Genomic DNA, 12,742 nt, shown 5'->3' with positions numbered 1-12,742 from the left:
TAACCATTTTTTTAACATTAATGGCAAATAATTATCAGAAAATTTGTTCATTGTCTTTTTTAAATAAATTTAAATTTAATTCGAAACAATATTTTTTTGTATGCAAACTCAGAGCATTTGAATGCTTTTGAAACATTTATTTGTTAAATTCCAAACTTCTAGTATTAAACTTTTATTATTCTGTAAATTGAAATGTTTCTAAATTAAAAGATTTTCAGTATAATCCTTTTAAAAATTTGAATTTCAAACTTGAAATTTAAGTGTTTGTCAAAACAGAGACGTTTGAAAAATAAAAGGAAAACATAAATTTCCTATTAATATTGTATTGCGTTGAAATTCAAATAATTTAAGTTTGATGGTTTGATTTTCAGTTTTTATAGGGAGTCTGCATTATATATAAGTACACACATATATTTCAGTAAAATTGTATTAATGGTTGAAAGAAAAAAGTGAATGTTAAATTACAAAGGAAATTTGACGTCTTAAACGAAGGGAAGCAAATGTTTCTAATTGATTGTTGAAACAATAGACTTTGCATAAATCATTCGATAGACAGTCGGCTTAACTAGATTTAAACACTTAATTTAATATTTGAAAAACTCTGACGTCATTGGCCCTGACCATGTGTCTTAGGTATGTACAATAGAAAACAATGAGCACACGGTTCTCACACGATTTATGCAAATAAAATGCCAGAATCTAAGCGATAAGTGTTATTATGAAAATAATCTTATTTATTGTGTCAGATTTATTTAAGGGAAAGTATTTTATTATGTGAAATCTCAGCTGTTTGATCTCTTAACTTGTATTCTTAGCGTTGTTTTGAATTCTAGAAAATCTTTAAGATCGTTTAAATTCTGGTTTTAAAAAGAGTATAAATCAAGATTGCAAGATAATAGCCTGCTCAAATGATGCAAAGTAATGGGATGGTGTGATTATATTTTTAGAGATGACTTAGGACTGACAATATAATTGTTGGGCAGAAACAATAATAGCAAGGGCTGACAAAACTTTTTTGCATCTGCCGTTTTAAAGATGTCTGATTTTGACAAAGGTTAGTTCGAAATTGTTATGAAAGACTATAATAAATTCATGAAATATGATGAATTTCTTTATATTATTTTGTACTTGGTGAATTAATCAATGCATGATCATGATTAATTATCATTCTTGGAAACAGGATTAGAGCTAGATTAAAAGAATCACATTTTTGAGCTAGGCACCAACAACATTTTTTAAAGGTACTTTAATAACAAATAATTTAAATGTATGCATTTTATTCATATGGAATATATATTGGATCATTTTTATGAGTTATTTTTTTATTTCTATGGGTTGAAATAGGGCGTGTTCCAGAATAGATATGGGTGTGCCACCTTCTGGATTCAATGTTGGCATCAAATAATCTTATAATCAACACTGCAAACTTCAGCGAGGTTATTATTCCAACTGACAGTGGGTAAAATATTTAAAGGATGCATTTTGCAAGGTTTTTTTATATAAAACTTTGAATTGGAAGTTATATATTTTAAATTCTTAATCAATAATCATATTATAATCCAAAGCTGTAAAATTGCCTTTAAAAGAATTTTGAAATATTTCTTTAGGATGTTAAATAATAAAGATTTAAAACGATATACCAAATTGTTTGTCGAGTTTTTTTCTTATTAAATACTGAAACTTTTATATATATATATTAATTTATTTGAATAAATGAAATTTGTTTCAACAATGTAACATTAATTAACCAATGGTGGTCAATATTTTAGTGAAGAAATAGTGATAATTATTCATTTAAAAAATTGAGAAAAAAATTTATTAAACAGATTTAATTTGTTAAAATAATTGGAAATTAAATAATCAACGTTAAGCATATTCTTAATTTGCTCTTTTTCAAACATAGGGATATTCTAGTGTGCAAATTGCACACTAAATTGGATAAAAATACGATTGGTATTTTCATGTCCTAAGTCTGTAGCACATTTTGAACTAACAGACGCTAGTCTGTTAACGGTGCACTGAATTTAGCTTATTCCCTTTACTTTCACTTCTGCACCCTTACCACATGAATTACTGCTAAACTTTTTCCCTTATTCAATGTTTCAGGATGAAAATCGATAGAATGACTTATAGCTTAAAATCCTGTTCTAAGTAAAATATACATCATCAATCCGCTTGTTGACATTCGACCGACAATTTTTATGGTTATGTTCATAACCAACAACGAAACTAGAACGCGCTTAGCTGGAATGAAAAGACAATTTTTTCACTAAATCATTTTGCAAGAAAGTTTCCTCTATTATTTAGTTTCGCTTTGAAAAATGTTACATATTTTTTTAAAGTAATCATCTAGTTACTTATTATATTTAAAAAAATGCACACGTGCTAACTTGTGTAAATTTCAAATTTCTATCCCCCAGGAATTTCAGGTTTTGGTCGCCGCGAGCGCTGCCTGTCATATCCGGTTAATATCAAGGTTCATGTACCCAATAAGAGGAACATTCAGTTTTGAATGAAATATTATTTTTAAAATCTTAAAGATAAAATTATCTTCGATATTTTAACGGAGTTGATTGATAACATTGAACACAAATCCAAATACATTTTTCCCCGAAGAGAGAGACGATATTTATTGCATTTTGCCAGCTACATCCCGGGAGTTTTGTTTTATTCTTTTATTGTCTCCTACCTTTAGTTTGTTTAAAAGCGAGATTTTGCTGCTCTGTAACTTCGTCATCGCTCGACATTCCATCCAAGTGTCTCGGTAAAGTTGGGGCCAATTCTCTCGCTCTTCTGCGTCGAGCACGTCTCCCTTCTCTTTCCGTTGCCCTTCGAATTCGAGCATCATCTTCTGGACCTCTCCTTACCGTCTGACCTCCTGGGCAACCAAGAAGTAAATAATGAATACAATTGTAATTTGAGGAGAAAAAAAGGACATCGACGTGAAAGTTCTTAATTTATTTAGAGGATTTATCCAGAAAAAAGTAACTGACTTGAAGCTGTGGTGATTTCTTCAGCCTGATCCCTCGTATCTTGTCGACGTCTCTCCATAATTTCAAGTGACCTCTCGCTGTAAAGATCTAACCAGCGTTGCTCCAGTCCAAGAATTTGAGGCAGCTAACAAAGAAATCAAAGTTAAAACAATGTTCGCTGAGATCGCTCAATGTCTTTGGAAGTCAGAGGATAATATATATGTATTCAAAATGATCAGCAGTATTGATCAAGTATGGGAAACGAAAGCCAACCTTCCAAAGTCATTGCTATTTTCCTTTAATACTTACTTGACAATAATAAACATATTTCACTACAACGCGTGTTATATAATTTCTTAGGAAATGAAAATTTAGATTCGATCAATACAGAGAAGATTGAGACCCAAGGCAATTTTTTCAAATGATGGAAGACCAGCATTTTCAATACATTATTTCTCGACACTAAAATTGTTTTGCAAAGAGATTTCCAATTCTTGTATAAAATATGCATGGTATCAATTTGTGAAATTGAAACCCTCCTCTCGCGTGGAATGTAAAACCCTGGTGCTCAGAGAAATAAAAACGTGACAGCGTATCAACCCACCTTCTCATCAAGACACTCTACCAAGTCAGTGACATACCCACGCAACTCTTGGTAATCTTTGAAGCGTCGTGCTAACATCGGCGCACGCTCTTCTCCATCATCCAGTTCCTTCACCGTTTGTACTAATTCCACTTGTAGCTGCTCATAATTCGATTGATGGCGTTGATGAACTTCCTTCAAACTCTCTAATCTGATAATGGACGAATTTAATTAGAATAGACTAATGGAAGGATTTAGATCAGGGCTCGGACTCACTTCAGAGATCAAAAATAGTGTTATAGTGGCATACATTTTGACAAATAGTAGCAACATTTCGAACAATTTATTCCTTTAGAAATACAAAGTAAAAGTTTAAGAGATATATTTTTTTTTAATGAAGAAAAATTAATCAAACTCTTTACGTTTAGAAAAAATATAAAAAATAACAAACAATGCGTAGTAACTTAAATTTTCTTCTTTCTAGCATGAAATCCTATGTATTTCTAAATCATTATTGCACAATTGAAAGTAACTATAAAACCTATTAATTCTTTTTAAAGTTATAAGGCATACATAAATGGAAGAAAACCATATTATAAAGAAATACCATACAATTACAGTACATTTCAGTCCCCTATACACGCTTATTTCCAATTTCGCAGTTTCGTCACCTCCCACCAGATACGATCTCGCCCGGACCAATGGCTGACCAATTAAAAGGAGGTCCGAAGAGCGGGAAGCTCTGGTTGGATTGAATTGAGTTTTTTAGCATGACGTCATGGGAATGCAGACAACCTTTTCGAGAAAATATTCTAAACGTAACAGTAAGACATACTTATGAGAATAGCAATATTTCTCAAGTGTAGAATGTGTTTTATCAGTTAATGTATCAGGCCGGGTACTCTAATAATCTGATGTAATAATCGGATGAAACAGAATTATGCGTGATTACATTGTATTCCTATTCCACGAAATATATGAGTGATTTTTTAAAATTCTATTATACTGATTTTTAGTTAGAAATCTATACTGTTTGAAGGAAATGTTATACTTTTCACATCTTATGTCAAGAAAACCACTTAAACAACACTGACATGCATGATGCGCAAATGCCCCAACGAACCATGATTTTTTTCAGTTGCATAATTCGAGGTCACCTGAAAAGTTTCTAATTGGAATGCATAATAGTGCGCAATATACTGGAGTACCCGCGCACTGTGCCTTTCCGCTACGCTGCTCTATTATTATTGATAGCATTTACTGATTTCAAATAGACCCGCACTATTCAGTACACGCGCAGTTGAAAAAGTTTCTTACAGCGTCCTCATTGATAAAAGAACGGGGCAGCCAATGAACTTCGCTTGGCAAAAATAACGTGAAGGTCGTGGTAGAAGTGGAGGCCCTTCCAGCCTTGAAATTATGGAACGTTTACGTTTCAAGGCCGCACGAATAGGGGGAAATTTACTATAATATATTAATAATTTTGCATTCTATGCAGGTATTTTAAACTTGTAAAAGATTTCATTGTGTAAATTCTAAACTTAATTTATAAAAGAGCTATTATGTTGTAATTTGAGGAACATTAATATAAAAATTCCCAACTCAATTTCATATATCAGGGACCGAATATATTTTAAATCAAGCTGACTTCAAGTGTAGAACCTGCCTGATTTGAAAATGGATTCGGTCCAAGGTTGCTACAGAATTTACATTTGTAAATTTCAGGTCTTTTCCACGTTTTTTTCAACGACAGTTTAAAAAAAACGTTGAATCTCTAGCTGGAAATTTTTTTTTATAAGAAAAAAATACGATTAACGAAGAATAATCGCATAAAATGAAACTAATTAAACTCTGATCTAAAATATATTTGCAAAAATTATGAAAATTCCTGAAAATTAATATCTACTTCACTAATTCCAATAAAGTGAATACATTTCCTTAAAAGCGATTTACAATCAAACCTCGTGTATTGCAACACTCGTTTATTGCAATCCAAGACATTCGTTTATCGCAACTTCCCCAATTTCCACCACTAACGGTCACATGTTCCGTATAGCCAATGACAGTGCGGAAGCGGGAATGCAGGAGTTGCAATAAACGAGGTTTGACTGTAATTTATTTTTAAGTGTTTTTAAATCCCAGAAATTTCGGCATGCTCTGAATCATTTCTTCTTCTAGTTCCGTTATTTCTATTTTTGCAAATTTAACTGATTGCATGGTAGGAAAATCTAAAATCTCTGTTTCGTTTAATTTCAACTTCATTCATTTCTAAATTTGAATCTTCTCTTAATTCTTATTAAACTTGAAAGATTTCTGATTTGAACTATTTTGTAAACTTTGAAATGTTTTATATCATTAAAAGACGAATGCTTTTACTTAATATTGTTAATTATTGAATGAAAGTAAATAAACATTTTAATTCCTCTATATAGTTTGGACGTTAAGCCACGAAAATTATCCCCAGCCTTGCATTTTGTGATGAAAATGCGAAACAGCAGGTATGAGTCCGAGTCCTGAAAGACATTCGAGATAAGATATTTAAATGATACCACCTTTCACGCATTTTATTTAAAACTTCTTTCGGGGCGACGGGGACGACTTTGGTGGGATCGGGTGGATGAATTGACGGCGGAGGTGGAGGTGCTGGCATCATCATCATTTCTATCGGCATGCCTGATGCCATCATTGGATTCACGGCCATTCCCATATTATACTGTTGTTGCATTAGAGATTCTTGTTGAACTGCTGCGATCTGCGAATTAATGTAAAATAACATATAAACATCTGAGATCTTTTCATCAACATAGATGATTTACTTCAGGGTAGCCGCAAAACTTCATTTTTAAAATTACCTGACTCATTTTTCACTTCCCCTGACCATTCACATTTAAAGAAAAAAATTGTAATCTTGTAAAATTTTTAATATAAAATCTTTGATAAGCGGAATAAAACAATTTGAAATTTAAATTCATATATTTTTAATTTATCATTCTCAAGGTTGCAACGGCCTAACTTGCTTGAAGAATGTAAAAGTGATCAAAAGTAACTAATTTCCATTGCAAAAAGTTATTATTATATATGAATAATACGAGTAATGTTTTTTGGAATGGAAAAAGAATTCAAAAGAATTCGATTCATAAGACTGAAAGAAAAATGAGGAGAATTCGATAAAATTCATACAAAATGAAGGTGAATTAACAAAATTCCAAAGAATTGAAAATCATTCAAAAATTTGAGAAAAAGTAATTAAAATCAATAAGTTTGCAATGAGTTTAGAAAAATCCAAGGGAATTAAAAAGAAATGGTTGAAATGCCTTAAAGTTTAAAAGACTTTAAAATGAATTAAACAAAAACTTTTTAAAAATCTATAGAATTCTGTGAATTTAGAAGAATTCAAGTGATCTGTAAAATTTCCAAAGAGTTCGTAATAATTTAAAGGAATTCTAGATAAATTAATAATAATTCAGGTGAAATTTCAAGGGAATACAAATGAATTTCAAATAATATTTTTAAATCTGTTAAAATCATTAAAAATTCTTCGATATCCCTCACTTCTTGTGAATGAATTAATTGAAACCGATTAAAGTTATAAAATTCCATGAAATCTGACGATATTTCCTGAAATCCTGAAATCTTCCAACTTTAGATGTCCTGTAAAAATCTTTCAAATTTTCCAAAATGTGCAGGAATTTTTTTGAAATCCAAGACATTTTTTTTTAAATAGCTTGAAAACATTAAAATATTTGGCAATCGTTTGAAACTTTGTAAAGCTCTTGAAAATGCCTTGGAATCGTTTAAAATACCTGAAAATATTGCAAATCCTTTTCATTCCAATTAAATGAGTGAAATCAGTTAAAAATTTCTTAGTTTTTTTTAATGCTCTTAAATATTTCAATTCCTTTAAAATCTTTTGAAATCCGTTGAAACTTCCATAAGCTCTTTAAAATTCCTTCGAATTTTAACATCCTTTGAAATCACCTCAAATTATTGAAATATATTAAAGATGTCCTAAAAGCTTGGAAATTGTTTGAAATCCCTTCAAATATTTGAAAATCTTTGAATCCTACGAAGTCCCTCAATTCTTGTGAATAAACTCTTTGAAATCAAATAAAATACTATAACATCCCGTGAAATCGCATGAAATTTGATATTTTCTGAAATTCTGGAAAATTGACTTAAAAAACCTTGAAATCTTTTTAAATTACTTAAAATCAGGTAAATACTAGGAAATATGATAAAATCCCTTGCAATCTTTTAAAATATCCTAAAACCTTTCATGTCCTATAAAACAGTTTCATATATTCCGAATTTCTAGGAAATTATTTAAACCCCAGTCCATCTTTTTCAACTCTCTAAATATCGTTTATAATCCTTGGAAATTACCAGAAAAAAGTTTACTACCTCGAAAATTGTTTGGAATCTTTTGAAATACCCTCAAAGATTTCAAAAGAACTGAAGAAAATTCAGAAATAAAGTGAATAAACTAAACAAAAAATGACATAGTGATCTTTTCATTTTAAAAAGTGACTATTAAAAAAGTGATATGAGAAAAAAATGACTCGCAGTCCTATTTATTCTTATCAGTAATTTAGAGTGCATCTTACAGAAATTCCCCCAATCTAACAAAATCCCTGACTTGCGGCCACCCTGTTACTTATTATCTCAGCAGACCAAATTTTAAATAAAATTCCAATTAAAACATACCTGAGCTCCAGTCACGCCTTTTCTAAACTGTTGAGCCTCCCATTCTTCTTCTCCGTTACCATGTTCGCTTTCCTCATCATCTGAAACTGCAAATAAAAAATTAATAACAATCTATTAAAACCTTGGGGGAAAAAATCGTGATTCTTAATTGAAGTTTTCGAACAAATTTTACTTCCGGTTACTCTGAATACAAAAGAAACCACTCACAATGTTTTGTAACTTGTGAAGCAAAGATTGCTTCTCTCCTTTTTTCTTTATCACGCGCTTCCGTGCTGACCAACATATCAAGCCTATCTTGAGAATCATCATCGCTCCTATCGTGATCCTCTTCTCTGATTAACCTCGATTTTCCTTTCGCTTCACTGCAATAAAATAGCCCAGAATTAACATTTCTTTCGGGGTTAACAGACAAAAATTCTAGGAAATAAACTGGCACATTTGATACCTCTTTTCTTGGATAGGAATATAGTCGGTTCCTAATTCACGAGCCTTTTGCCTTTGTTTTCTTGCCGCATGAATCATTGCAGGGTCTGGTATACATCCACCTGAAAATTAAATAAGAATCGATCAATAAATAATAACGAATTATTTAGTCAAAACAATTAAGATTAACCTATTTTGTAAAACCAATAACTTACTCTCTAAAAACATTTTCATTGTATCAGCCCGGTCTTCGCGGTGCCTCTGAAACTTATGCCCCTGAAAATTGTCCTCTTCCTCTTCATTAGAGGAGTAGTCATCCTTTCCAGCAGCCATTGCAGCCCTTCCGTTTAAAATAAGGGGCCCAGTGTTCTTTATTTTTACCTAGTAAAATATAGGAAATTGTAAGTCTATTATAAAAAAACAAAACAATTATAATTCGATTAAAACACTTAGATCTTTTTAATCCATTCACAGTAAAAAAACAATCTGGAGTAAGATTTAAGAGACCTAATAGATTAAAAAAGATCTTTCAGAAAATACATATATTCTATTGTCTGTTAACATTCGTTAATACAATGTTGTGATTGATTAAAAAGCAAAGTACTAAAATTTGTCCTCTAGCTCTAATTTGCTTGAAATGAAACAAGATGCATGATGAATAATGCAATAAAGTATTTCCATATCCGGGTTAAATTCTAGAAATCGCATAATTATAATGAAGTTGAAATGTTTACTCGATTTAATAAACAAAATTGTAAGGAAAGGATTTCTCTTGTGAAGCCTTGACTACATAGAAATATTATTTGGTAAAGAACTAAATAAGAATTAAGTAAATACATTATAAATAATTTAATAAGTTTGGGTGGAGTTCGCTTTTTTCAAAATTGGAGATTTTCATTAGGGTTCTTCAATATTTTGTGGACCATAAACTACTATATATGCTGAAAAAATACTGTGTAGCCAAAGCCGTACAGTTAGGAAGTATATGAAGATTTCGAAGCTGGTAACTAGAACTTAATAGCAGAGATATTAATACTAATAAAACATCATAGAGATAGCTTACTACTAGATCATCTGTCTTTATTTCTAAATCTTTTTCCTGCTTAACAGACATGTTCGCTGATTCAGAGTCCACTTGCATTTTCTCTTCACCTTTCTTTTTTTTTCTTTCGTGATCTAGTTGTTTCATCAGTTTTTTGCTTCTCGACGATTTCTTCACTTTAAAAACTTCCCCATCATCCGCTGCAAATACAAACAATTTTATTTAACTTTTATTCTAAATACATACAAGCTAACCATAGAAACAGCCACTAGCAGTATTATGTGCGCGCTAAAGCGCGTAGAAAACGCTATGTTCTATATTAATAATATAGAAATATAAAAAAAGGATGATTATGATTCCCATTTTTAAATGTACAGCTCAATCACTCAAAACAAAATAATCTGAGAGGCATGGTTTTATTTTTCATGCCGAATTTTTAACATTTTGGTTAATAGATTAATGTCGGAAGAGGCTTGGAAAATTGGAAAGCTAACTCAAAAAGTATTCAGTTTTTTGTTTTTTCGAAAATTTTAAATTCCTTGAAATCTGCATTTCTCTAAATTCTCTCAATCATCCGCATTTCTTAAATTCGTATAAATTCCCTTAGGCTCGCATTATTTAAAATTTTTTGGAATTGTCTCAATCATGAGTTCCTTAAATTCTTAAAATTTCCTGAATTCTGAGAATTCTCTCAACTCCAATGACTTAAAAATTATGCAGAGAATTCAGAATAACTCAAGGAATTCTGGGATTTCACAGAATTTAGAATATCTAAGGAACTCAGATGAATAGAAGAAATTTAGGGATTTAAAATAATTCAGAATATTTCAGGAATTCACAAAATTTAGAGAATTTTTGAATTCCTTCAATATTCTGCATTAAGGGAATTAAAGAAATTTATAATATTCGAGGCATTAGAATATAGAAGCAATTCAGGATGTTCAATATTTCAAGCAATTCATAGAATTTCAGGTATTTCCGAGCATTTGGGCAATTCAAGGAATCTAGAGATTTTCAGGAATTCAAATATTTAAGGAATTCAAGGATTTCAGGGAATTCAGAGAATTTGAAGAAAGTCTACAATTTTAAGAATTCCTCATTTCCAGATTGTTGAATATAAAATGCTTTTAATTGGGATTTTTGCAATTATTTAAAGTTTTTAATTTGAAATTATGTAATTTTAAAAGTTTGTTCAAGCAATTGTGGACATTTCAGGTAATAATTAATTATGTAAATAAGCAATGATATTAATTATTTTTTTAGCTACAAAATATAATTATTTTAAGCGATATAATTTTGCAATTCAAAAATAAAACCAAATCATTTTAAATGTTTCGATGTAAGATTCTACTTTAAATGCATTTAATTCTATCTGGTTTAATTTTAAACAATTCCAGTCTGTAATTGTAATATATTTAAATAATTCAATTATTTTCACTGAAAATAATATCATACTTCAAAAATGTTCATCGCTTTTTCTTTATTTCAAGTATTTTAAGCCGTAAAAAATAAAAAAACTGATTAACTGAAAAAGAAATAACATAATAATACATCAAAAATATATTTGTTTCAAAAATATTAGTTTTCAATTTATGATTTCATTTTGTTGTAAAATTTCAAAGATTAAAATTTATCCCAAAGAATTCGATATTTTATCCATTCAATACTATTCTTTTATACGTACGTGCTTCTTCACTTTAAATAATAAAAGTAACCAAATTTAAAAAAAAAACAGAAATATAAAAAAAAATGAATGCGATTAAAAATAATTGCAAATCGATACAACTATGTAATGGAACATTTCAATCACTGAAGTAATGAGCCGCTGAGTATGGAAATTATGCAGTGAATGAATATACACTTTTAAGAAATTCTCTAAAAACCTGAAAGAAAAAGTGACAAAAAAACTTGATTCGCACGTGCGTATTCAAAGATTCTGTAATAAGAGACAATTCCTAGCAATCAATGAAGCTGAATTATTAAAAAAATTATTATCACTACATAAAAAAGAGTACCTTTTTTAAATATATAAAAAATTGAACGATCACTTTTTTGTTATAAACTGAACACTTCTTAAACTAAAATTTAAATTATTTTCACTTTAAATAGTTTTGATATCATTAAAAAGTTTAAGTTTTATTTTAAAATCTTGAAACATCTAAATATTGATTTACATTAATTTAAATTTTTAATTAATTTTTCATATATGTAGACACTTCGTTTAAATTATTTAAAATGTTTTAAAATTAGTTTTGAATCATTTGCGGCCTTTTAAATATCTCTTCAACTTAATCGTATTTTTTTCTAGGAATTATAGACGCTGAATATTTATTATAAATCTAAATTTTTAAACTAGAAATATACACTTAAAAAGTTACAATCAAAAATGGAAAATTTGTAAGTGAAAGATTTTCGAATTACGCATTGTAAGCGGAATGATATCATAATTGAAAAAGATAAAAATTCAACTGATTATCTTTTTATGATTAAGTTTTTTTTTGACAGATTTTTTTTATAAATTTTTTTTAAAGTGCCGGTCAAAGCATAAATTCACTCTCGTTTCCCGGCCTCCCGACCCAGCGGCCACCCTGAATAAAGGACACAAGGTCATCGATCAGGGATAGGGCACTCTGAAAACATTTGTCTAAGCGTCTTCAACTGTAAGTTAAGGCCGAATTATTTGTTAAATGCCCTTACCTTCTTCGAGCTCCTCTCCGAAGCTAAGGAGCTGCTTAGGTTTATCCTTCTTCTTTGGTTTAATTTTGACAGGATGAGCATCTTCGGACTCCATTCTGTTCTCATTATCTTCGTCATCATCGTTGAAATGTCGTCGACGAATATTGCGTTTAGGCTTGTTAAACATCGCCATTTTCGCAATCTTTATGATTCCTTCAATCTACGTTTTATTCCTCTACGTAAATAATCTTAATCAACTATTTAATAAGAACGCGACAATGTACAATCACCAAATTTCGGACGGAACACGAAAGTTCTCGCTGCATTTTTCAGACGCCATTT

The 12,742-nt window shown here is 30.2% G+C and overlaps 1 protein-coding gene across 1 annotated transcript in view; it reads right to left on the bottom strand.

The window, feature by feature from the left end:
* The window catches only part of LOC117168837 (PAX3- and PAX7-binding protein 1), a 16,662-nt gene extending 3,924 nt beyond the window's left edge, over window positions 1–12,738 (bottom strand). Inside the window, exons 1-10 of the mRNA XM_033354690.1 lie at window positions 12,422–12,738; window positions 9,746–9,924; window positions 8,898–9,063; window positions 8,705–8,804; window positions 8,467–8,621; window positions 8,260–8,345; window positions 6,108–6,307; window positions 3,577–3,766; window positions 2,994–3,117; window positions 2,690–2,878 (exon numbers count right to left, since the gene is read on the bottom strand). Of these exons, the coding sequence (XP_033210581.1) occupies window positions 2,690–2,878; window positions 2,994–3,117; window positions 3,577–3,766; window positions 6,108–6,307; window positions 8,260–8,345; window positions 8,467–8,621; window positions 8,705–8,804; window positions 8,898–9,063; window positions 9,746–9,924; window positions 12,422–12,593 (1,561 nt within the window). The 5' untranslated portion in view covers window positions 12,594–12,738. The remainder of the gene's footprint in view (window positions 1–2,689; window positions 2,879–2,993; window positions 3,118–3,576; window positions 3,767–6,107; window positions 6,308–8,259; window positions 8,346–8,466; window positions 8,622–8,704; window positions 8,805–8,897; window positions 9,064–9,745; window positions 9,925–12,421) is intronic.
* Between the last annotated feature and the right edge of the window lie 4 nt (window positions 12,739–12,742).

This window comes from Belonocnema kinseyi, chromosome 3 (assembly GCF_010883055.1).
Source record: "Belonocnema kinseyi isolate 2016_QV_RU_SX_M_011 chromosome 3, B_treatae_v1, whole genome shotgun sequence".
Classification (NCBI taxonomy): domain Eukaryota; kingdom Metazoa; phylum Arthropoda; class Insecta; order Hymenoptera; family Cynipidae; genus Belonocnema; species Belonocnema kinseyi.
The sequence above is the reverse complement of the archived record's forward strand: the minus strand, read 5'-3'. Positions and strand labels throughout refer to the sequence as shown.